Source organism: Papaver somniferum, unplaced genomic scaffold (assembly GCF_003573695.1).
Source record: "Papaver somniferum cultivar HN1 unplaced genomic scaffold, ASM357369v1 unplaced-scaffold_10, whole genome shotgun sequence".
Classification (NCBI taxonomy): Eukaryota; Viridiplantae; Streptophyta; class Magnoliopsida; order Ranunculales; family Papaveraceae; genus Papaver; species Papaver somniferum.
In genome coordinates, this window is record NW_020618825.1 from 15604165 (window position 1) to 15631111 (window position 26947).

General features: G+C 35.5%; 2 protein-coding genes, 1 long non-coding RNA gene and 1 pseudogene across 5 annotated transcripts; 1 reads left to right on the forward strand and 3 right to left on the reverse strand.

Annotated features, from left to right (window-relative positions):
• Positions 1-3707: 3707 nt before the first annotated feature.
• Positions 3708-4444, reverse strand: LOC113326547 (beta-amyrin 28-monooxygenase-like). The gene is made up of 3 exons (XM_026574255.1): positions 4403-4444; positions 4120-4307; positions 3708-4045 (listed from the first exon to the last, which is right to left on the reverse strand). The coding sequence occupies exons 2-3, from the start codon at positions 4240-4242 to the stop codon at positions 3737-3739; spliced, it is 432 nt and encodes a 143-aa protein (XP_026430040.1). The 5' UTR covers positions 4243-4307; positions 4403-4444; the 3' UTR covers positions 3708-3736.
• Positions 4445-4660: 216 nt separating this feature from the next.
• On the reverse strand, positions 4661-14599 carry LOC113326437 (beta-amyrin 28-monooxygenase-like). The gene is made up of 2 exons (XM_026574168.1): positions 14592-14599; positions 4661-5363 (listed from the first exon to the last, which is right to left on the reverse strand). The coding sequence occupies exons 1-2, from the start codon at positions 14597-14599 to the stop codon at positions 4661-4663; spliced, it is 711 nt and encodes a 236-aa protein (XP_026429953.1).
• Positions 14600-14879: 280 nt separating this feature from the next.
• On the forward strand, positions 14880-20908 carry LOC113326438 (annotated as a pseudogene).
• A 2217-nt stretch (positions 20909-23125) lies between these two features.
• Positions 23126-26585, reverse strand: LOC113326036. 3 transcript variants are annotated; one of them, XR_003348249.1, is made up of 7 exons: positions 25484-26585; positions 25278-25342; positions 24602-24661; positions 24365-24474; positions 24156-24263; positions 23494-23695; positions 23126-23390 (listed from the first exon to the last, which is right to left on the reverse strand). It is a non-coding gene; the product is annotated as an uncharacterized LOC113326036 (long non-coding RNA). The 3 variants fall into 3 exon arrangements; XR_003348247.1 differs by having other exon boundaries at positions 24365-24420; positions 25278-26585; XR_003348248.1 differs by having other exon boundaries at positions 25278-26585.
• Between the last annotated feature and the right edge of the window lie 362 nt (positions 26586-26947).

A 26947-nucleotide genomic window follows, 5' to 3' on the forward strand; every position in this document is an offset into this window, starting at 1 on the left:
GTACCGAAAGTACCGCAGCAATACCCCGGAGGAACCCCGAAAAGTGCGGAAAACATCCCAAAAAAATTACTAAAGGAATTCAAGGTTTAGTTATTTCCACCTAAGAATTTTATTTCAACCCCACTTGCTATTCGTACCCCTGAACTGGATAGGGGGCATTCCTTCTCAAATTCGAATTATGAAAATTGGCGGAAAGAACCATGCACACAGCAGATTTGGGTTTTGATTTGTGGACGATTTTTAAAGAGATTCAATCGCTGAATTCTCTTGGGCTAGGCATGTTAAGGCTAAACAGGGTTTGCAAGGGAGTTTGGATCGATCATATTGGGCTAGAATATCCAGACTAAGTCGAACAGGGAAGAGAGATATTTTGGAAACAGAGAGAATATCGAGTTGTGTTTTTGGAAGATACTCGAGTAAAGAGGGAAGATATTGTACCTAGGAGGATATATATCGATCCTAGAAGATTGAATAACAAAATATCTGTTATTAACGCGTAAACAGAGTCCACAGGGAAAGAAATTTCGGACGTAGCCGTGAAGAATAAAAGAAGATATTGGGAGATATTCCGTGAGATTTTGTGGGGTTGTTACGTATAAATAAGCTTCCTTTGAGTCAGAGAAAGTTTTATCAAGAGTTTGGAGAGATTTGGGACGCAGCAGGAGCAAAGAAGAAGAACCAGCAGCAATGTCCACCTGCTGCTGTTGAAGAGGAAGAAAAAGCTGAAGAACACGAAGAACGGACCGGCCAGGTCCGTCGTTCTTCAGCAGCGTCAACAGCACAACGGAAGTGTCGCTGTTTACAGCGCTGAGGTGGTATCGTTTGTTTGCTACAATCAGTTTTGTTTTATACAACAAACTGTAACGCTTATAACTGTTGCGAATCTCTGTTTTAGCATTTTCTCATCTTTTAATCAACTTTTTGAGCTATAAAAATGTATTTTGAGAACATGATTAATATGAGTAGCTAAATCCCAACACTGGGATGATGGAGGAAGCCGTTCTTTACGCATACAATAATTATATTTAATTCTTTTTTGACTACTTGCACTTTTTATAAATTGTTTTATGATTTTTCTTAATTGGTTGTGATATCGTATGATGATGTATGCTTGGTCTTAGTGCTTTTTATGCGTCATGCTAGTGATATACAATAAATCTTCTAAAAATCTACTTTGGCAAGAATAAGAGTCGATATCATTTGAGCTATAATTGTTTGGAATAAATATATGAATTGTGTGAATGATTAATGGTGGAATCCTGAGTCCTAGTGTCTCTTGATCCTGTGCAACGAACCCTTATTTACCGCACGAAAAATACTTGGACAATAGTCAGACTCAATATATAGGAAAGTATATCAAGGAGCGATATCTCTATTTCTCAATTCAACCCGTAACCAAACAAATAAGAATTTGCGAGCCCGATTGAATATAAAAGAAATAACTTGAACGGTACCAAAGACCAGTGTTCAAGTGTCAATCAATTTATATCAACAACCAAAGGTTGGATTATCTAATAGATTGATCGTAACGCACAACCTGTGATATTTATATTATATAACAAAATACAATGCGAAAAAGAAATAACACAGATACCAGAAGTTTTGTTAACGAGGAAACCGCAAATGCAGAAAAACCCCAGGACCTAGTCCAGTTTTGAACACCACACTGTATTAAGTCGCTACAGACATTAGCCTACTACCAATGAACTTAGGAATGGACTGTAGTTGAACCATAATCAATCTCACAATAATGTTTCAAGGTACAGTTGCGCGACTTACGTCTCTGATCCTAGCAGGATACTGCGCCATTGATTCCCTTAGCTGATCTCACCCACAACTAAGAGTTGCTACGACCCAAAGTCGAAGACTTGATAAACAAATTTGTCTTACACTGAAAAGTCTATTGGAATAGATAAATCTGTCTCCAACAGAAATACCTACGAGTTTTGTTCCGTCTTTTGATAAATCACGGTGCACAGGAACCAATTGATTAACCAGACTTATATTCCTGAAGAACAGCCTAGTATTATCAATCGCCTCACAATAATCTTAATCGTATGGAAACGAAACAAGATATTGTGGAATCACAAACGATGAGACGAAGATATTTGTGACTTCTTTTTATCTTGCCTATCGGAGATCACTCTCGAGCAAATCTTAGAGAAGATAGTACTCAATCACGTTAGAATAGGGCAAGATCAGAACATGCAACTACAAAGAAAATAACTAGGTCTGGCTTCACAATCCCAATAAAGTCTTCAAGTCGTTAACCTACAGAGTTTCGTGAAAAACCTAAGGTTAAAGGAGAATCGACTCTAGCTTATGCAACTAGTATCACACATGAGGTGTGGGGATTTGGATTCCCAGTTGCTCGAGTTCTCCTTTATATAGTTTTCAAATCAGGATTTGCAATCTTAGTTACCTTGGTAACAAAGAATTAAATATTCATTTATAGATAAAAACCTAATTAAACCCAAGCTAATATCTATCAACCGTTAGATCAAACTTAGCTTGTCATACACAAATGAAATGTACCTTCATTTAGGTTTGAGTAACTGTACTTAAGCGTGTACAAAATGTTGGCTCAACAGTAGTTAACCGAAGTTAGCCATATGAACACTCTCATATCAACCTTGTTCAACTTAACCATAACTAGTTCAAATGACTCAAATGAAACTAGTTAAAGAGTTGTTCAATTGCTATATTTTCATAGAAGTATACAAGCACACAATTGAACCAAAATCGGTTTGATTCACTTGAATCCATTCATAAACATTATAGCCACGGTTTGCAAAGATTGCATTTCTTATTATATAAATGTATTTTTTCAAGTTACAACTGATTTTAAAACTTTAACCTTAAAGTATGCATACGGGTATGCATACTTGAAATACCCGGACTGAGATTGGGTTTCGCCAGTACGCAAACAAGTGCGTATACTTCAAATCCCAGCTGAAAATCTCGGACATGAACCTCACGCCAGTACGCATATGGGTACGCATACTTAGGTTCCCGGATTTGTCAAACCAACGGGTACGCATACGGGTATGCATACTATGGTTCTCGGACATGGATTACACATATACAAGAATGCACAACATGTCACAATCCAATCATGGTTAAGTGTTCTAAACTCTTATTTCAATCATTGAAACTTTCTTAGAGGATGACAATAGCCGTTTTCACACACTATTAGCATCAAAGCAATTTTCAAGATATTGAAATAATCATAACGAAACATTCCAAGCCTACATCAAATGATTGTATCAAAGTAGTAGACCTCTTTGAGATATAAACTTTAATATAAACTTTGGGCTTTAAACCCATTTAAGTAAGAAAAATGACATCGGATGTTTTAGGTAAAAATATTCTTCCCTGAAAGGTAAACTAACAATTTTTCCCTTTGTTGTATATATCCTGATCATGATTGCAAGTCAGTTGCTTTACTAACTTGTTAAAACTTAAAATTCATATGGCTTCATCCTTAAATTGAGCCACTTAGTAAATGAATGATATAATTAGTAAAAGATATTTAAGCATTAGTAGGACTAACCGACTAATATAAATATTACAGTTGAATCAAGTAGATATGGATAAAGCCCGTCGGTAGCTATTAGGAAGAAAAGAAATAGATATTCAAAAGAGTAAAAACAGATTGATACTCTATACCAGACTTTATTTTAATGGGAGGAGATACTACATTCATCGGCTATAGAGAGTGTGGAGCTCTTTCTTCCTAGTGAGCTCGAATACGAATAGGGAGCCCTCCGGTAAGTGTTGGAAATGGTTTAAATATCAACTTCTCTTCGTCCTCAGGATTCAAAGGGAACGATTTCTCCAACTTGTACCTCCTTACAAGATTGTGAACGAAGACAAGCATTTGAACTCGAGCATACTCTTTGCCAGGGCATGTACCAGGTCCTCTTGCAAATGGAACATATGTGAATGGAGCCGGACCGCCCCCTTCAAACCTCGAAGGATAAAATTTCTCTGGATCCGGGAAGTTATCAGGATTTTTATGTGTTGCCATTGAGCTCCAATATAGCTGTATGAGCAAAATAAAATGTAAGTCCTACACATTTATATGCGTATATCATTTCTCATGTATAAGTAAGCTACCTTGCATCCTTTTGGTATGTGATACCCTGCGTACGTGAAATCTGCCATGGCTTGTTTAAAACCTCCTGGCGCAGGTGTTTCAAGTCGCATTACTTCACAAACCACATTCCATGAGTACTTCATCTTTTGAATGTCACTCCAATTTAGAAGTTCGTCCGTTGCTTTGGACTTCGCAATCTCAGATTGTTCTATTCTCGTGTAAGAAAAAAAAAAACATCGAGTTCTCGATCAATGAACTTCTTGTTACATTAGATATATATTTTTTTGTAATGGATGCACGTACCTACGAGGACTTGATCGTAAACTTTTGGGAACTCAACTAAATACTTCACCACTATTGTCAAGGTAGAAGTAGTGCTGTCATGCCCCGCAATAATGAGACCCAGAATTATATCGGTGATGAATGTTTCCTCCATGAACTTGCTACTGTTTTCGTCAAAAAACATGATCATCAGTGACAGTACATCTCGCGTTGGAGTGTTTTCATGAGATAGAAGACGGAGCTTCCTTAGCTTGATCATAATTGCAATTTGCTTTTTTATCAGTTTAGAAGCTTAATGGCACGGTTGAATGCTGTTCCTGGAAAATCTATAGGTATCGATAAGATACCATCTAACAGAACTGAAAATAACTTTTGTAATTCATCAATGCAATGAGTTTCTTGCTCTAAATCCATGCTCAACAACAAACGACAGGCCATTTGGAAGCTGTAGTTCTTGACTAAAGGGTGAACGGTAATAGTGATCATTTCTTCATTTGTGCTCATATATTTATCCCAATGAGTCTCAAAGTGTCTTCTTGTCATCGAATCCATGGTGCCAACATAGGTTTTAACCGCTTCCTGGCTGAGAAATTCTGGAAAAGCCTTACGAGCTGCCTTAAGAAAATCTTGATCTTTTGAAAATTGATTACTTACAGGTAGGAGTTTACGAACGGATGGAGGATACCAAGCATTTATGAGTTTATCTTCACCTTCGTTTGAGAATAAGAATTTATTGCCAGAGGCAGTACCACCGATGACGATAACAGTTTCACCGATCAAAGAAGTCCTAAATACTTGAGACGAGTATTTTCTAAACCTATCAAAGAAAAACTTCTCAGGTGCACCAGCTAGACCTGCTCTATAGAACTCGATAGTTTCACCAATGAATGGCCAACCGGAGCTCCCAGGTGGGAGTTGCTTGTTACCACAAACGGCTGACCCAGCAGTGGTGATATCTTTTCTACCCCAAAGAAAGTCCAAACTGATAGAATAAAGAGATAAGGAGAAGTGCCAGGAAAAACAGAACGGGAGCTACAATCATTATCATCTTCAGATGCTGGGAACTGCGAATCTACTAGTTTTCCACAAAAATAAATAAATAAATAAAAAACTTGCCTTATCAGTGTTTAGTGTCCGGAGACTGGGGTTCTGTGTTAAAACTACTTGTAACCTTGACAAGTCCGATAATCTTTGTTACATAACACCTATCGCTTTGTTATGGGAAGCCTGTAATTAGCTGTCTATCTATCACACTTGAAATATTAAAAACACGGCATACATGTACATCTCAACTCTATTTCAAAACATTGCTTGGAAATCGTGAATACTTGTCAATGTAATTCAAACATGGTTACCGCTAACACCCATATACTAACTAGATCACGGATCAACATCTCCTTCAATTCCGTATAAAGGAATATGTATATTCATTGGATTAATGTATATTCTACGTTATACAGTAGGAGATGTTCATCCGTAATCTAGTTGGTGTGGGTGTTCAATCAAACATCACTCATATGGTAATGAGTTATCGATTATGCTTGGTACACTTTCAAGTTTCAACCACGTTTTGTGTTATTGTGTTAATCTGGTTGATGTTTTCATTAAATTGGAGGACCGTCAATCCAATTGATCTTATCGAATATGGTTGGGCGCTGCGGCTCCATCTTAATGACAAGACTTCCAAATACGTTTTGTGTTAGTACTGTTAGAATATATTATCCAATATAAATATATTTGAAGATGAAATGGTCAAGATACAGGATTCCAACATATAGATATGGATGTGGTCAAGCACAAGAAGAAATGGTCAAGACTCAAGATTCAACATATATATACAGGTAGAAACTCTATAAATTAATGTTGTTGGGAGCATCATAATTTATTAATTAAACGAGATATTAATTAATTGATAAATTAATAATTATTAATTAATTAATATCTTATTAACTGATAGATAAATTAAAAATTATTAATTTATATATTAGTTAATTAATTAATATCTTATTAACTTATAGATAAATTTAAGTTCGATCAACAGATAAACATAGGTTTAGACCATTCGGATGAACAGTTGGACGGTAATATCACTCAAGATTTACAAAATTTGATCGAAAAATTGTGTAACACAATTCAGTGAATGCAAGATGTCCTGAATATCTGGAAGAAAATGAAGTTGCGCAATTGTTAACTGATGAAGAAATAATTCAGAGCATTATGAGAACTGATAAAGGTGAGAAAGAAGATGATGAAAGTTCTACAATAGACCCCCCTTCACAAAATGAGGTTGTTAAAGAGGTAATCACGTTATATAATTTCTCGATTGGCTATGAGAATCAACAATAGAAATTCTTACGATGATAGAAAAATTTAGCGTTAAAATTCATTGTGATATTGATTTTAACAAAAAACATAACAATTGGTTCATTTTTCAAGAAATCTTCATAAAACATTAGTGTGTTGAATGTATATATATATATATATAGTGAATAATTAATTTATATTACATATGGGGGCTACATAGGTAATCAAAAATTTATTAATTTATAACTCTAGTGAATCATTAATTTGGCACGTTGTCCTCGACTTTGGACCGGCAAAAAAATTTTATTTAAGAGAGTTTATTAAATAATCGAGTATTAACTAATGGAGTTTCTACTGTATCTACCGGAAGATCGACGGATGTCAAGTATTTGAGAATACCGATGGAGATCAAATGAAGATTCCACGAATAATATATCTTGTGTAATTAGGTAATTTTTTAGATAAGGAAAATATGTAGTTAATTTCCTACATTTTTTATATTCTATTTAATTAGGATATATTCTTATTGTAAAATAGAGAAAGCGAGAAGAATACACAAAATAGAGGGGAAGAAGAAGGGAGAAATTCTATTCATCGGTATGAAATACAAAGATTTAGGACTCTATTTATAGAGTTTACATACTTGGTTCCCAAGTAATAGGGTTCCACTAAAGTGGGCATCTATATAATAAACTGCCGTTTATACAATTCTAGTTTATTAAGATACATTATCTAGAATAAGATAATACATTAAATAGAGACTATCAATGTAATTGTAATTATCTCAATAAAATCAGTCTGGAGACCAATAATATGTCATCCTTCATAGTTTTATCTGTGGACGTAGGTCGAGTTTACCGAACCACGTTAAATCTGTTGTCTCATTTCAGTTCATTTCATTTTGATATATGATCCTTCGATACTCATAATTTATTATGGTTTTAGAGCGGGGAGATCCGCTCAAGTTGCATCTGCTTTAAAATTCAAATTTTATTTTCGCATCAATCAGTGTTTTCATTTTCTTTTGCTTTCATGTTTGATGTATTTACACGTAAAATTTGTTCATTGTTATTCTAGCAATTGTTTTCAGTTGAAGTGACGTAGATGATCGAATATACTTCTACAAGAGCATTATTTATCACTTCGTTTCAAAGTATGCAGTTGGAATTTTAATTTTCACTGATTTCAACTTCCATCAGATTTATTCATATCTGATTGTCGATGAGATATTCAGGCCCATCCTAATCGAAATTAAAAAAAAAAACCTCCAAAATTATTTTGATCTTCATCGACTTTCAATTCCTAAAATGGCTCAATACTTCTTTTCGAAATTATTCAGTATTGCATTAATTTGAAATAGTAGGGTTAATTGATAAAGTAAAATCAAGATACCAAAGAGTTTGTTAACGACACCCAGTATGTGGTTTTAGTTTGGTTCGTTAAGTCAGTTTTCAAGTTGGACCGTTTGATTCTCTTTGTGTCCAACTTGCAGGGATGTTAGAATATATTGAGGTGGTCAAGACTCAAGTTATATGTCAAAGGTCAAAATTAAATGATCAAGACTCAAGTAATTAATTATCTACGGCGATCAGGATATATAGAAGATTGGCGGAGATCGATCTAAATTCCAAGATTAGAAGATCTTGTGTAATTTAGATAATATTTTCCATAGGGAAGTATCCAATTAATATCTTATATTTTCTATATTATAATTAATTAAATATATTCTCAAGAATAAGTTAATATTTTAATGATTTATCTATTCACTCTATAAATAAAGAGTGACATTGTAATTGTAAATCATCCCCTGCATAATCATTCTGGAGATCAATATATTTTCACCCTAAGGGGTTTCCTTGTGGACGTAGGCGTTAGTGCCGAACAACGTAAGATCTTGTCTTCTTAATTTTGATTTCATTTTTATAATTGATGATCCCTCGATACCCGCAATTTATTATGCTATCAGAGCGTTGAGATCCGCTTAAAATGCTTCCGCCACAAAATCAAAATCTTTTTTTATCAGTGTTATCAATTAGTCCCTAATTTGTTCAACATCTTTATCGTAGTTCGTCAAAGATGTAATATTCAACTCCGACAATTTTTGTTTATTCACCACTTAAAAGGGATCGTTATTCTTTTCATCATATGATTTGATGATTTAATTATATTCATTAAATCGGTGTTCAGGTTGAACACTTCGATTCTCTTTGTGTCCAACTTGCGAGGCGATGTTAGAATATATTATCCAATATGAATTATCGATGTGGTCAATCTCAAGATGAAATAGTCAAGACTCAAGATTCAACATACAAATATCGATGTGGGAAAACTCAAGATGAAATGGCCAAGACTCAAGATTCAACGTATATACGAGAAGATCGACGAATGTCAAGTATTGGAGAATATCGATGGAGATCAAATCAAGTTTCCAAGAATAAAATATCTTGTGTAATTAGGTTGTTTTTTAGGTAGGGAAAATATCTAGTTAATTTCATACACTTTCTATATTCTATTTAATTAGGATATGTTCTAGTTTATTAAGATATATTCTCTAGAATAAGATAATATCTTAATCAATTCTTTATTCACTCTATAAATAGAGATTCTCAATGTAATTGTAATTATCCCAATACAATCATTCTGTAGATCAATAATATTTCATCCCTCGGGGTTTTTTCCGTGGACGTAGGTCGAGTTGACCGAAGCACGTTAAATCTGTTGTCACATTTCATTTAATTTTTGATTTATGATTCCTCGATACTCATAATTTATCTAGTAAGTTTTACGCTAAACTCGATGAACGTCAATCCAATTGATGTCCGATATTATTCATGTTCTCTTTTTTGAAAGTTCCACCACTATACTTGCAATTCAAATTTACACGTTCATCTCACTGACTGTGCTGTAAGAAATTTTGCCAACAGCTTTGTCGGGACCAAGAAGCGCACGAGTAATTTAACCACTAAATATCTGTTTCAAGAAATTTTTGAATACAGACAGAAAATGATAAATCGCCTCTGCATTGTGCCGAAGAGGTATTAATCAATAATCTAATGAAAAATGTTTGTTTTCCACAACTGGAGATTAAGGAGTTAACCTAAAGATAGAATTGTATGAAACATTATGTAGGGGTATTTTTCCACTTATGGCTCTTGGAGAATATCACCTGAGAATATATACACTAATATTACATTGATGTATGAATCTATGATTTGTGATCTGCAATGCATCATTGGGATTTTATGAAGATTTTGGTGTAAGAATATCAATAATTTTGTTTCAAGATAAGGTAATTGGTCGGTTGATGTTTGGGTTTTCTTCCGAACCAAACTTTAGTACCAGGCGAAGAAAAACGTTTCCACTGACTTTTTAGCGGTAATTGTAACGTTTTCACTGGAGATTAGGTGCAGGATAATTGTTAATTAATACTATAAATTGTCTCCCTTAAACTAACTTCTGGTAATAATAATTTGGAGTTTGAGAGAATGCATCGACAATGAACGAGATTTTGACATTAAAAATCGAACATTTCTCTATTTTTAAATTACGAGGATTTTAAAATCATATAATTTTTAAATTACGAGGATTTGTAGCGCGTTTGGAGTTTGGATTGTATTCCAAACAGCGTTAGTAAATTATTAAAATCATATAATATGATGATGATGAAGGTCATGAAAGCCAAATCAACAAAGTCGAAAGACTGACTTGATCAAGAAGGAGCGATTCAGACTTTATTCATTTCTCAAACAACAAGTTCAAGCTTAATTAAATCAAAAACATTTTCTTAGATATTGTGGTGGAACCATATATAGATTTAACTAATGTCTTTGATTAGATAAGTTTGCGTGTAAAAATAACACCAATCAAAAATAAACCTAGTACGAACGAATTTCCTATACAATCTTAAGATAATGTTATAGGAAAATTGTGTTAAAGGCTAATTTGAATGAGAAATTGGCCATGTACTCTCTCGGCGTATGAAAAGCCAATACGAAGTAAGAAAGAAGTGCCAAATATCTGTTGTTTACTCTGATTTGAACTGAATGATGGATATATTGTATATGTTGATGTGGATTGGCAAGATATGCATGTTGTTGTGCCCATCTGTATTTTTCAAACATTAATTACCTTGATTATTTGAGTTATTTTATTCAGTGTTTTTGATTATCTTCGGTAAACTCTCGCACTTCTTGCTAGCCATATGTGCCACAATGTAAAGGCACGTAAAACCTTAATTGTTCGAGATAGCTAGTTGAGTGCTTCCATGATAGTGGTTGGTGAGTGGCGTGTTCGTGTGCTGAGTAGGTATGGGTGGGTGTATGTGTTGATAGTATTCTAGACAAGTTGTGATTGAGTGCATTCGAATAGGAGGTGAATGGTGGCTTATGTTGTTATTTGTGCATATGAGGCACAAGTTGGATGTGGTGATATGTAGTGTTGCAATTTTGTGGAAGGTTGGTAAAACTTCAAGACTGACTTTACAAAGGAAAATCCCGAATTTTGGAGGGCATTTCAAGATCCAAATTACCTTGAAATCCATTTGTGGTGTGGTTGTGTGGGTGGTTTGGTTGGTGGTTGATGTTTGGTTATTGAGGGTATTTTGGTTTGTTGGGTTTGGTGTCTTCGGGTTTCGGTAGATTTGCGTGGGTATTTGGGTTTTGGTTGTTTGGGTTGGTTTGGTTTTTGAGGGTTGTAAGTATTTGGTATCCCGTCGCCGCTGTGTAGTTTCCTGATTTTGAGTAAGGCCATATGGTGATACCCGGTGTTGGATCTTTGGGTAGGTGAATGTTGGTGATATGGTGTGCAATATAGGGGTTAAACCTAGTGTGAATGATCTCATGGTTCCATGAATGTATGGTGGTGTCTATTAGGTTTTCTACCTTGATGTCGGGTAATGGTGGGTGTATGAGTTGGTGTTCTGATGTGGGATCCAATTACTTAGAATCAATGTGGTCTTGCCGTCGTCGATCCGAGCAAAAACCTTTTCATGAAAAAAAAATAGCCAGGTTATTTAAACTTTTCCATAGAGGGATTGGTGTTTGTGGAGGCTTCCTTATGTTGGAATCCAGTATGTGGTTGTTGTTGTGTAGGTATTTCTCTCTACTCATCTTTGCCCATCTGGATTTTGTCGTCACCCTGCACCTGCCAAACTTTTTTCAATAATAAAGCCCGATTATGTTCTTTGCTTCCCCAAATGCCCGTGCCACCTTGTATTCTAAGCCTTGTCACCTTATTCCAGCCCATGGGGTGGTATTTTTATCATGCCCCCAAAAAAAATCTCTCGTGATTTTATCTAGGTTCTTGTGAACGTGTGTTGTAAGTAGTTGTATTTGTATCACATGATTTGTTGTAGGTGTAATTTAGGCCTTTATGAGTACTAGCTGACCCGGTTGGTTGAAACATTTGTGTATCCAACCTTTAGATTTCCTTTCCATTCTGTTAAGCAGTTCTGCATGCATGCGTGAGCTGTTTCTTTCTCTCTTAAAGTGAACTCCTAGGTAAATTGGCGGGTGGGAAGTTGTTGGCATCTCAAAGAAACTTTGCAGCCCAGCGATCTCGTCCGGGTGTAATTTTGGATGGTGGATGATCTGCGACTTGTCCCTATTGATCATTTGTCCCACCGAGGTCGAATATGACGTTAGGAGTGTTTAGAGGTTGATGCATGTTGCTGGTTCCGCTATGCAAGTGACTAGACGATCGTCTGGGCATATTAGGTGGAGGATTAGTGAGCATGTTGCCGTAATTTTCATCCCTTTGATGTTTTCTTGGAGCTGTTGATGGCCGAGGTTTGATGACAGAAATTTTGCACAAAGGATGAATAGATACAGTGATAGTGGATCCCCTGTCGTAACCCCTTTTTGGTTGTATGAGACCATGGGGTGTACCATTGACATTCACCGAGTATGTCACGGTAGTAACACATGTCATGATGAGTTCTATTAACTTTTGTGGGAAACCTACTTTCAACAGTGTCACTTTGATGAAATACCAGTCTAGGGAGTTGTATGCCTTTTGAATATCTAATTTCATTGCAATTTTTGGGTGCTTTGTTAGCGTTGATGTCCTAATGTGATGGAAGAGTTCAGCTGCTATTCCAATGTTATCATAGATGGCCGAGTTAGGAACAAAGGCGATCTGAAATGGGCTTACGATGAAATGGGGAAAATGTCGAATTCTCTCGACTAAAATTTTTGCAATTATTTTGCAGACCACCTTGCATAGTATGATTGGTCTGAAATGGGTGGGTTGTGTCGGGTGTTGGATTTTTGGAATATCTGTGAGATTGGTGTGATTGATCGGGTGCGGCAACCGGTTATGCTAGAAGACAAAAGAGACCTTCTCTATGATTTGTGGGCCTGTTGTATCCCATAAAAACTTGGATAACTTACTTGTATATCCTTTTGGGCCCGAAGTTTTGTCTGATCCAATTAAATCCAGAGCATGTTTGATTTTTCAGGGGTTGTTGGGGATGAGGGCATGGATGTCCTTGACTCTCGGTTGGATACATCAAACCATTGCATGTTTATTGTAGTAGATGGAACCTGGTATTGTTGGAAGAAGTGGTGGGTCAAGAGTTGAACAATTTTCATCCGATGGTCTATCCATGTGTCGTTAGTATCATGAAGCTGTGTGATATGGCTGATCCGTCGGTGTATGGCGGCTTAAGTGTGGAAATAAGTAGTGTTCAGGTCACCTTCTTTTAGCCATTGGACCCACGATCGTTGCTTCCAGAATAGTTCTTGGATGTAAGATAAGGCCAAGTAAGTATTCCTTGCCTCTAGTTCCTTGTTCAGTCGGTCAGTGAGTATTCCAGGCAAGTGAGTATTCTGTTTAATTTAACTAAAACGTTTCACGAGGGAGGAATAAAATCTTGGAAAAACCCAACCTTGATTCTTGACAAGTGAGGTTTAGCTAGATTTTCAATATGGTTTTCGGTGAGATTTAGTTAGAATTTCTTTTATTAGGGTGCTCCATCTTAATGGCAAGTAGCCGCAAAGAGGGTATAGAAAATAGATAAAGATGAACGTGGTCTTGTTAACTTTATTTCATAATACATGTTAAGGAGTAATTAATAACTCACTTGTAACTTTTTATTCAAACTTAACTCACTTGTGACTTTCTCCAAAACATTTCACTCTTTCTTCGGAATTTCTGCTTCGAAGCCCATGAAATAGTAAACTATGTTCTCTTCTGGCATATTAGCACCGGCCGATGAAACATTCGAACTCATCCATCTTTTCCACCCGTAAAGATAAATGATTAATCATGGTGAATATTGAAGGAATCAACCTGATTAAACTAAGTTGTCAAATAAGAGAAACTAGGCAAAAAGAGAAAAACGATTTTGAAGAAAAGAAGCGACCTCCCAATCAGACATCTTTACGAATCAATCAAAGCTCATCTTCCAGCTTGGGGATATGTTTCCCATAAACTATTCTCTTTTAAATATGCTGATGCTGTTTTCGCTTGGTTTCCAGAATATAAATATTAATAGTACTACAGTTGTTGATTCTTCTGATCTGGTGGTGGTTTAATTAATAATTTCCTAATTAAAACTATTTACGAAACCTATGCATCATTAGAAAACTATTAATTTTAGTTCATGAGAATACTATTAAACTATTGATAATTTAACAATATTGGTTTTTACTCCCTCGGTCCATATTTCAATAAAAATTTGTATGCTTCAAAAAAAAAAAAAATCGTTTCAAATCGATAAGATCTTGACCGTTTTTTCTCTATTGAAATCCAACAGCCTGTTAGATCTTGTGAAAATCGTGCCCTATCGATGGAGATACTAGTTAAACACTAGATAATTAATGTGCTAACTGACAGCTAAAGCTTAAATCATGCTATCCAACCTACCATGCATCAAGTCATCAAATCAAGAGTGAATCTGACATACAGCTTCATTTCCACGTTGAGTAATAAAGGATAGTAACAATCCAAAAACAGGAGTTACTAAAAATAAAGAATGGATATTCAAATCCTCCCCCACCAAGAGAAACTAGAAACTAAGTAACACATAAAAGCCTTTTTCCCTTGGGTCTGAATCCTAAAACTCTGCAGGTATATATACATCATTCTTCTTAATTTTGCAGGTATACATTCTTCTTCTTCTTCTTCTTCTTCTTCTTCTTCTTCAACCCTTTCCCGTTCCAATAAGCATATAATTATCCCTAGGTACGCATAGATGTGGAAACTCAGGGTGTCGAGTCATGAAGGACCTTGTAGTCAATGGCTTTTCAGTACCAATAACTTTGCTGGAAGGCAAATTTGGGAATTTGATCCCCATGCTGGTACTCTGGAAGACAGAGCTGAAGTTGAAAAAGCTCGTCAACAGTATTTCAATAATCGATTCAAAGTTCCAACCCATGGGGATGCCATATGAAAATTACAGGTACATTCATATATATGTATGTGTGTGTATATAGTGATACAGGATTGCCTTACTTAATTTGATTTTAACATTTGGACATTTTCTTTATCATTAATTCCAGCAACTGAGGGAAAATAAAGGTAAATTTGATCTGAATATTCCCCCGGTGAAGATAAGAGATGACGAAGATGTGACTTATGAAGCCACAACGATAACCTTAAAGAGAGCAGTCCGATTCCACGCTACCCTGCAGACAGACGACGGTCACTGGGCTGCTGAATCGGGGGTCCATTGTTTTACATGCCACCGTTAGTAAGTTAGTTGACTAATTTTCTGCTAAACGCATCTTAAATATCTTACAGAATATGAATATTAACTGAATGCAGGTTATCGCTCTATATATCAGTGGAACTCTTAATACAATTTTATCTTCACAAGAACATATAAAGAAGAGTCTACGTTACATGTACTGTCATGAAGTGAGTTTTTTTTCCTTGTTTTCTGACTTATTAGGGGAAGTTGAGAATTTAGTCATCCACGAGAGAGGCTGGTTTTGGAGTTGTTTACAAAATCCAACTTGAAAGTCCGCTGATATATGTTGTTTCTAAAATTGTAGAACGAAGATGGAGGTTTCGGGTTTCATATGGAGGGACATAGTACCATGTTTGGGACAACCTTGAACTACATTTGTATGCGAATATTAGGAGAAGGACCGGACGGTGGTCAAGACAATGCTTGTAGAAGAGCACGAAAGTGGATACTTGATCATGGTGGTGCAACCTTGATACCATCGTGGGGAAAAACTTGGCTTTCTGTATGTTACCACAAATTTGTTTATTATGGCGAAAAAATTCAAAAGTGTCGATTTCATTCGTATCAAAGAAGTTAAACTTGTTAAACACAGAGTAATGGTCATGCAGGTACTTGGAGTATATGATTGGTCAGGATGCAACCCGATGCCCCCTGAATTTTGGCTTCTTCCTTCTATGCTACCAATGCATCCAGGTTTGCACACCAAATCTCGGTTAAACACATTCATTTGATGCCATTCATATGACCATTGAACATTTGTAGTCTTTCTTTTTGATATCAGAATAAATGTTTTAGCCTGTCATGTGGCGCCATAGATAGCTATAATCGGATAAACGGACACTATTATCCATTTGTCATGACTTTGCAGGGAACATGTGGGTCTACTGTCGAGCAGTTTACATGCCAATGTCCTATTCATATGGAAAGAGATTCGTTGCACCGATCACCGATTTTGTTTTATCGTTAAGAGACGAAATCCATATTCAAGCGTACGGTGAAATTAATTGGAATAATGCTCGCCATGCTTGCGCTAAGATATTTCACTTGGCTTTCAATTACCCACTTTCCTTTGTTAATTACATACCATTGCCAGCTCGCAACCTATATAAAAAACAGTTGCAAGTTGCTTACAAAGATGCAAATTTGTTATTTTGGTGCAGTACCGTGTAATAGGTTTGACTCTTTACTGTATCAGCAAGTTTCATTTATATAATAATGCAGGAGGACCTCTACTGCTCCCATACATTAGCCCAGAATCTATTGTGGGACTCCATCCACAATATTGCCGAACCGCTTTTAAAACGATGGCCATTTTCAAAAGTGAGAGAGAAGGCTTTACGAGTAACTTCCGATCTTCTTCACTACTCAGATGAGACAACTTGCTACATTAACATTGGCTGTGTAGAAAAGGTATTTATATAAGTATAATTACTACAACGGGAATTTCCCCATGGTTGTTCACCGACTAGGCTATTTCCCATGGGTTATTTATTTATTTCCATTTGATAGTCGTTAAAAAAAATGTCATTTTTATTTATTGTTTATTTTATGGTCCCTGCAAATATCCATAAACCATAATAAGTCCCTAAATTTTAGACCATATTACACAGAGACCCTGTTGCTGTGTGCACATGATCCGACGGCTAAGATACATCTCGGGTCAGAATTGAAGGTCAGTGACTGTAGCAATTCTTGGCGTCACTAAAGAATAGAACAATAATCCCTTATAAATATAGTGACACTTTCATTTCATTTTTTTCCCCAAAAAGGGATGCTTAGCTAAGAGCCGAAGAGTAGTCTTAGGGCTGTCAATCCGAGTCCCATGTCCGAAATCCGTTTCTGAAAATTTGCGATCCTATAAGATTTAACCTGATGTATCCGAATCGGAACAGGGTACTACTAGTCTCTTTTATTCTATTTTTCTTTCTTTTTTCAATGGAAAGGAAATTTTATGACTCTATTTGTGTGTTTCTTCGCATTTCACTCTATATTATCTTAGAAATTGTGTCGGTAACCAAATTGTCCATCATCAACAATGAACTGTATATGAGCAGTCATTGAGTATGCTAGCTTCTTGGGTAGAAGATTCAAATTCAGATGCATTCAAGAAGCATCTGGCAAGGGTAGCAGATTACTTATGGATCGCTGAAGATGGACTCAGAATGCACGTATGTATATGAATGTGACACTATGTTCTTTTTTCATTTATTTCCATGTGAGAAAAGGGCCAGAGTTAAATGCCAACTAGTGAAATTGTTTGTGAAATTCTAGTAACCCCTCTCTTGTACTAGATAGGGTTATATTGAGGCATTTTGATGAATTTAGGCCGGGCCGGAGGGCGGGCCATATATACATATTCTCAGTGTTCCTAAAAAATAATTACTATAGCTTTTTCAATTTAACCTATTTTAGGAACGGTAGGAGTATCATGTATAAAAAAGGAAAAATCCCCCTCCGAATAAAAAGGTTGATGATAATTAAAATTCTACTAATTAAATGACTCGCATTTGTTGTTAATTCTAGAGCATAGGCAGCCAGACATGGGATACTGCTTTTAGCCTTCAGGCACTTCTAGCAAGTGGTGATCTTATTGACGAATTACGTCCGAGTAGAATTCTTCAAAAAGGATACGAATATATGAAATCTTCTCAGGTTCTAGCTCTATTCATTTCTTAAATAATATTACTAAATTTAATTTAATTTTATCTAATATTCTTATTAATCATGTATTAAAGATTTGCAAAAATTACAGATTAAAGGTAACCGCCGAGGGGATTTTCGGAAAATGTTTAATCATATTTCAAAAGGAGCCTGGGCTTTTTCTGACCCTGATCATGGCTTGCAAGTTTCTGATTGTACTGCAGAAGTTCTCACGGTAATAAACTTATAACTACAAATAAAATGGCGCCATTTTGCTTTATCTTCGCATAAAACACCATAAACTATGTTTTCTTTTGCCGATGTCGGATTGGCTTGGGTAAGGCTGTCTGTGCAGGCTATCCCACTGGATCCTGCCTCTTGAGGACATGGCCCCAGTTACGTTTTTCAGCATGTTCCAATGAGCCTTCATTTCTACATTTATACTATGATATAATAATACGCAACGATGAATAAAGTCGATCACAGAAGAAATCTGAACTCTGAATCTTAATTTTAACAGTGTTGTCTCTTACTCTCACAAATGGCGACAGAAATTGGTTGTGACGAAATTCCCGCAGAGAGTTTATATGACGCTGTTGAGTTCCTCTTTTCCCTACAAGTAAGAGAGTAACTGCTTCCGATTCTGCAAAAGCCCAATAGCTAGCCGAGACAATTCTACAAAAATTTACTAGAACTACATTTCTTTTCGTATCTGTTGTCTAAAGCTATATTAATCATATTTGAAGAGTCCAAGTGGTGGATTGGCAGTATGGGAGCCCGCAACATCACCCGAATGGTTGGAGGTAATTTTAAGTTGATTCACACCTTGAGATAGGGATGTGGTTAATGGGAACTAATTTATATATGAACCAAAATTTGTTGATTCTGCTCTGGATCAGATTTTCAAAATTGGACTCATTACTAGATTTATTACCTGTTGGATGAGTAAATGGTCCTAAACAGTTCTATTTGGTGGAAAGCGATCGGGTATATATGGACGAGGACTATGTTAGCTTTTATTGTGTGTAATAGTTTTATTTATACTAACTTTTATTTTCTGCTGTCTTTTATAGTTTCTCAATCCATCAGAATGCTTCCAGGACATTGTCGTTGAACATGTGTACGTAATTCAGTCTAGTTTCTTCGAATTTTATTCCTAACTTTTGACCCTCAGTTTCTGCAATTATAGGGATATATATATATATAAATAATAATGGTGAATTTCTAGAGAACTGTTTGCAGATATGTTGAGTGCACTGCATCAGCAGTTCAAGCTCTAGTTTTATTCATGAAGGTGCATCCTGGACATCGAAAAATAGAAATCGAGAATTTCATACAAAAGGCAGTACATTTCATCGAAACGCAGCAAAATCCAAATGGCTCATGGTATGATTATATACAATTCTTTTATCCGCATTTGCTACTTGATCAACCAAAGGATCACTGAAAAGCAATGCCTTCACCTCCTTTTTTTTCTTTGTCCCTTAAAAAGAGATGCTCTTTTCACTCACACGTCACTAGAAAAAGTCAAGTCTATGCATGGTAACCATACCAGTAAAACACAGATTTTATACGGTACACTTGTTTCGTAGGGATCCTTTAAAGTGAAGCAAGTATATCATAATATGAAACAAATACAAAGAAAGATACAAAGCGTAAATAAACCGCGAAGAGAAAGAACGATCTACCACGATAGTACCCAAATCTTGTACTTTGAGATTGGAGAAGAAAGGATCCCTAAATCACCGTACCTTTGTATCAGCCGAGACAAACTTAGAAGGGCTAAAAAAATATTTAAAATCAAGCCCATCATTTACCTCTAACCTATATATAAAACTAGAGAGCTAACCAGGCATGAGCTTGGTTCAACCCCCTCGTAGGTCCGTCAGTGTGGATCCACGATTTGCTGACGACTCCAGGTGTTTTTGGTGGATTGGCTTGAAGGATCATCAGTGATCCAATATGGACTCTCAAGCATTGTTTTTGGTTGCAAAACCATCACCATACATGTGTGAATGTGATGCCTAGACAATGTCGCCATCAGCTTTGTACATGTTAGAACACCTGCAATCAATTTTTTTCTTCTCAGGTATGGGAGCTGGGGAATATGTTTTATTTATGCAACATGGCATGCCCTTAAAGGTCTAGCAGCAGCTGGGAAGAATTCCAACAACAGCTCAACTGTCCATAAGGCCTGCCAATTTTTGTTGTCAACACAGAAGATTTCTGGAGGGCGGGGTGAGAGCTACCTTTCTTGCCCATTTAAGGTATATATTTGCGACATTGGCAAGATGATTGTAAAGAAAAAATGCAGGTGCTGATATATGGGTCAGTTGCCCCACTTATCGATTGATTTCAAAGTTATTCCAAGCCCACGTACCTTTGCTTGTTTGTTTCCAGTTACTTTTTCTTTTCTCCGTTTTACCTAGAATCCAGAATTCTCCCCACCGAAATAGTAACACACGTTTCAATTTCATCACAGAAATTTATTCCACTGGAAGGTGAGGAGGCAACTTTGATACATACATCATGGGCTATGATGATGGGTCTCATTTATGCCGGTCAAGTAAGTTGTCGTACATGCACTGTTCTCTATCCAGTTTGTAGATAATAAAATAGTCGACCACTTCGGCACAGACTAGTATCTAATGTTTCTTCATAAATTTTCAAAAAATAAAATAAAAAAGGCAGAAAAGGATCCGGCGCCTCTGCATCGTGCGGCAAAGGTATTAATCAACAATCAAATGGAAAATGGGGATTTTCCACAACAGAAGATGGTAGGGGTTTTCATGAAGAATTGCATGCTGCGTTATGCATCATTCAGAAATGTTTTCCCACTAATGGCTCTCGGAGAATATCGCCGCACGGTCCCAAACCTGAGGATGGATTAACTAATTAATAAATTAAATTAAATTAAATTAGTGATTTGAATGGTGTAATTATTTCAGTTTACCTATTCGCCACCCACACTTTCCCTATTTACCACTTATCTCACAATTTCTAAAATAAAAATAGTTTTCAATTCTACTTTTTCCTAATTATCACCTGCAAAAGTCAAATTAGATTTGATTATATACCGTTGTAATCCTTATTCAGTCTTCTTCTTCATTAATTTCTTTTTCTATTAAAAAAATATATTAAAACCAAAAAAAACAAATCCTAAATTAGGATTCTATTTAATTATAGCACACAAAAATTCTTTACTTCTTTATGTTTAATCATTTAATTCGTCGATAAATAAACGAATTAATCCATGATTAAGCCATTATTATGGAAGATTCCATTATTGAAAATTTAGGGCAAAACATCCAAACTTTAGATGACTCCAACATACAACAAGATTATATCAATTCTATTGAAAATGCATTAAGTGGACAAGATTTGGAGGTAGGAAAGATACACCAAGATGCTAAAAAGATTGAAGTTTGAAGAAGGAGATGAAATGGACATCAGTAGATGGTTCAAAATGCCAGAAGATGGTCTTGTAGCGGCACAAGCTTTTCGCGCTGTTCTTATCTGGAAGGGAGACATGTGCCACCTTCTTCCCATCGAGGCATGGGCCTAAATTAAATAACTAAAAAATCTTTTTAGCATGTTCTTATAGCATGCATTTCCCTTTAACTCACTAATGGTGTATTTGAAAATCGATCTAGATTAAATAACACTGAACGAGAAGTTCTCATTTGATTCTTGTTTGTACCCCATTAAAAGGGTGCACCTGCGTACCGTACCAGTTGGTTTATTAGAGAAACCAATTCGGATTATTAAAGAAACCCAAGGCTTATTAAAGAAGTCTAGTTGGCTTATTTTGGAAGCCCAGAAATTTTATTAAAGAAACCAATGGCTTGTTATAGAAGCCCAAAAGGTTTATTAAAGAAACCAATGGCTTATTATAAAAGCCCAAAGACTTATTTTGGAAGCCATTTTGAGATAGACACAAATCTTGGAAGATAAATATGGATCTTCCAAGATAGATACAAATCTTGAGAGATAGACATGGATCTTTCAAGATAAATACAAATGTTATGTAGATAGACACAAATCTTGTGAAGATTGGCTATGATCTTCCAAGATAGATTTGAATCTGGGGAAGATATATAACATTAATCCAGATAAACATAAATCTGGGGAGATAGACATAAATCCTCAAGGATAAGTTCAAATGCAGGTGGTTATTTACAATAACTACAAATCTAGGTGGTTATTTGGGATAACTAGATGTGGTTTTTGCATATAAATAGATGTCAAGAACCAACTGAAAAGAGACATAATTTCTAGGTTAACTAACCTTACAAGATTATTGTAATCATAACATCATTAAAATCTCTCCCGACGGGATTCCATCCGTGAATGTATGCACAACTTTCCGAACCACATTAAATTCTTGTCTCCGTTATTATAGATGGTATAATTGGTAAAAGACCTCTAAGCATTACTAGGACTAACAAGAATTATTGAATCAAGTAGGTACGAACAAATCCAGTAAGTCGGTAGCTATTAGGAAGAAGGGAAATAGAATTAATGTTCAAAAGAGCAGAAACATACACTAGTAGAAAAATGACTTTTGGTAACAGTTAAAAACTGTTACCATATTATTTTCGTAACAATTTTATTTTTTTCTGCGGTGTTACTAAAGGCCCTGTTATGGAAAGTTTATAAAAACTGTTACTGAATGGTCCTTCAAAAATGTTGCGTAAATTCTAAAACTATCATTGCTAGTAGTTTTCAGTAACAGTTTACACCAACATATGTTACTGGATAATTACTATGGTAACTGTTTAGACACAAAACTGTTGCCATTTATAGGTTATTATAACACACTCGGTAACAAACTGTTGCTATTATCAGAGTAATCATAACAATTTTTACTTAAACTGTCATTATACACTATACGGTATGAAAGTGACAATTTTTGCACACAAACTGTTATTATAACGTGTTACAGTAACATTTTTTGGAAAACCCGTTACCATATTTTGGATTAAAGTAACATATTACTTTATAAAGTGTCATCATATGTCACTTTTGTCAAAAGGTTGTAGTACCAATTTTCCCACAAAGCTATCACTATAACCAAACGATAATAACAAAGGTAACTATGTTCGAATAAACCATCACTGTAAAAAGATGGAAACTCTTTCATTCACTTCACAATATATATAATACAACAGTCAAATTATTGCACAAATGTATTTCAAATAAATAAATCTATCCATCATATCTTTGAAATTGTTTCAAGAAAGAAAGAAAACAGAGAACCTCATTCAATTTATGAAACAATTATTATTACTAGTTATAATTCATATCCTCCCCTCCAAAAGCAATTCCTTCACTTTTTTGTTTTTTGCTGAAAAAAGCTTCTCGTGCAAAATCCTGGACAGTAAGACATGCCAAGGTATATGAGTCTCTGATTTGATAAGTTGATTATATATATACTACAAACCACTTTTGAAGAAAATCAATATAGTTTTTAAACCTTCCATTTCTATACGAACTTGAGCATTGATAGGCATGACTGCTTTGAGTACTTGATTCACTTGAACCGTTAGACTGGGGAGCCTTTTTTTTTGAGACATCATAAAGTCATTCTAGCGGTACTTATACGTTGGTAACCACCACGTAACATCCTTTCTTCTCGCAGAATCCGTTCATAACTTTAACTATCCATGGGACCATATCTAATGATCAAAGAGGAAAACAACTATCCAAGTTAATATGAACTCGACAACCAGTAAATTGACATGTTGGGGGCGAGACATTAATGGACATAGCACATTCAGATGAGAAAAACATCATATAACAGTCAACAAATGCAGCCATAGTTCTCCACTACTACACAAACAAATAGTAAACATAAAATATTAGAAAATGTTATATTCAACATAACATTTGAGAACCTTTATCCAGGGTCATGCTCATTATACTATGAAATGCATTTATAACTTAATATCTACTACTATGTGGACACGGGATATGAATAAGAATATGTAAGCACAACCGTTATCCAATTTCTGAATACGTGTGAAGCAATCCCTTCATGTAATGATTGCAAGTTTCATGAGTTCTTTTTCTAAATAGCCCAGGTGCAGTACGCATGAAACGAAAAATTGATACAAAATCATAGTTAAACCAACTTACTTTCTTTAATTCAATTGGAGAAATAGGTTCTTTATAGAATGTTGGCATTGGCATAGCTTTGAATGCCAAGCTCTTCCCGAGGTAATTGATTTCTTTCTCTGGGATCTCCTGCACATGAAAACTAGAAGTAACTAATTGCTCTGTAACATCTAAAACAGACTACTATATGGATAAATAAAGTAAAATTTCAACTTGATCTCCTTTTTTACCTTTGATTTCACCTGTATATCATTTTTTTCCATTTCCTTGGCATGGATGTTCCGATCTGAAAGAAAATCCAGAACCATCTACGATAAAAGATACAGACACCTGGATGCAACTAGAACTCGAAAAGCTAAAGTAAGTACATTATTAGGAAATGCTATCAGGATTTAACGATATTAAAGATCAACATCATCCCGAAAGAATTTATATCTATGATTTAGGAATCGAAGAAAGCTGCTTACCTGTTCAATGGCTTTCTCCAAATAATAAAAAGCTTGTTGTTCTGATTGGACATAAGGATTCTATCACATTGAAACCAAAAGAAAAATGAAGGAATAAATATACAAATGTAACCTTGAAACTTTACAGTGTGCTAAAAGCCTATAACAATGCATATGTTAGACTTCTGGTTTCGGCACATGCTCAATGTCTAGATGATTTTTATCCGCATAATTGGAGTTACAACCAGGAGAATATTACAAATCTACCTTTAAACCACATCAAGATCCAACAAATCCAACCTCTTTGATTTGGATTCTTGACTAGAGATATATCACGCTTGAAATTTTAGAATGTAATGCTACAAAATACGATCGATTAAAATGAAATCAGTGGGAATGTAGTCCGTGTAGTGTCAAGGCAATGGAAGAAGAGCCTAACCTTAATTCTCAAATGGCGGCCCAAATCATAACACCACATATGCTAGAATGAATATCTATATTGTTTTATCCGCATAATAGGAGTCTACTTCTAAACCACATTATGAACCAAAGAATCCAACCTCTTGGATTTGGGTTCTCGAGTAGAAGTATATCATGCTTAAAATCCAAAGATGTAACGCTAGGAAATAGAAACCGATTAAATGAAATCAGTTGGAATACGGTCAGTGTATCAAGGCGGGTAGAAGAAGAGCCTAACCTCAACTCTCAGACGACGACCCAACTCATATTGTGCATCTGCATCACCCATGTCTGCACCTTCCACTAGTAGAGAGCATATCCGTTGTTGGAAAATATAATCAGAAAACAAACAAATTCAAATTCAAATCTCATTTACTCACTGCTCTCAACATTATACAGATTCTATAACATGTAATAAATAGAAATCCTCTAGGGTGTACTCACATGGCTTTACATGACCCGGGTGCTTGCTATTTCAGCTGGAACCTAGACAACCAATACCTTGCATGAGTATTTGAATTGTCCACTTCCAAAGCCAGTTCAAATTTTGTTTTGCAGTCTAATACACACAAAAACCCCAAAAAAGAGAACTATCTATCATCATTTTACACTGATTAAACCTAATAAAACCTAAAATTGATAAAAATGACAAAAATATTTCATCATTTCAATCTGATTAAACCTAATAAACCTGAAATTGATGTTATAAGAAAGGGGTTGTTTATTTTTTTCCTACTCTGAAAAGAGGATGAAAACGTGGGTCTCTAGGTTCAGTAAAATCAATAAGATATAGAGCTCCTAGATGCAACTAGAACACGAAAATCTAAAGTAAGTATGTTATTAGGAAATCTAAAGTGAGTACGTTATTAGGAAATCTAAAATCAATAAAATACAGAGCACTCTCTAAGACCAGCAGAAGTGAGAAGTGGTGTTTCTGGTAAAAAAAAACTAAGAAATAGCACAATGATGAAAGAATTGACGAAAAAAAATATAAAATACGATGTAATGGATTGTGTATCTTCGTCATTACATCCCGGAATTTACAATTAAAAACCCTAATTATAACAAACTAAAAAATTGACAATTAAAATTTAAATAAAACTCAAAATGAAACAAAACCCAATTCATGTCAAGGTATTAATCCTTATATTCTAATCAGAAATTTTAAAATCCCCCAAAAATTCCACCAATTTAATGAAATCCAAATTGTCTGAAGAATACGTAATACATAACAGAAGGACTCTTACAAAATTATCACCGATTTCTCTACCTACTCATTGATTTTTATCGAAACTGGTGAGAAAAATCGTTTCTGTAACCAGCGGTGGCGATTAAAGACAACATAGAGAAGAAGGAGCACAAGGTATTTGTACCGAACAGGTGGATGGTGGTTGTGGTGGTGGCAAGATAAAGACGATGGTGGCAAGGTTCTGTAGATTTGGACGGAGGTGGTGCTTTGCTCCTGTTGCAGAGAAGAACGAAAGTGAAATAGGTTTAGGGTACAACCCTCACATCTCATTCTTATCCTGGTAGCCTTATCAGAAAACCGCCCTTGGCCCTTGCTACAACTTTCTAAAGTGGCTGCCCTGCGGACGAGTTATGGATGCTGCAATAACTCATTTATATAGTAACAGCTAACCTAAAGATATGTTATCATAACGTCAAATATGGTAACGGTGTGAAACTGTTACAATAACATGGGTATACAGTTACAGTTGTAGTCTCAAACAGTTACAATATATAACTAAGGTGACGCTTCAAAACAGTTACCGTATAACAAAAATGTATATGTAACAGTTTTTACAAGAAACTGTTACTGTTATTCGACAATCCAATATTTCGTAGCAGGTATTTTCCGAACTGTCACCTTAAGAAAGTATGAACTGTTACGAAAATCCATATTTCTAC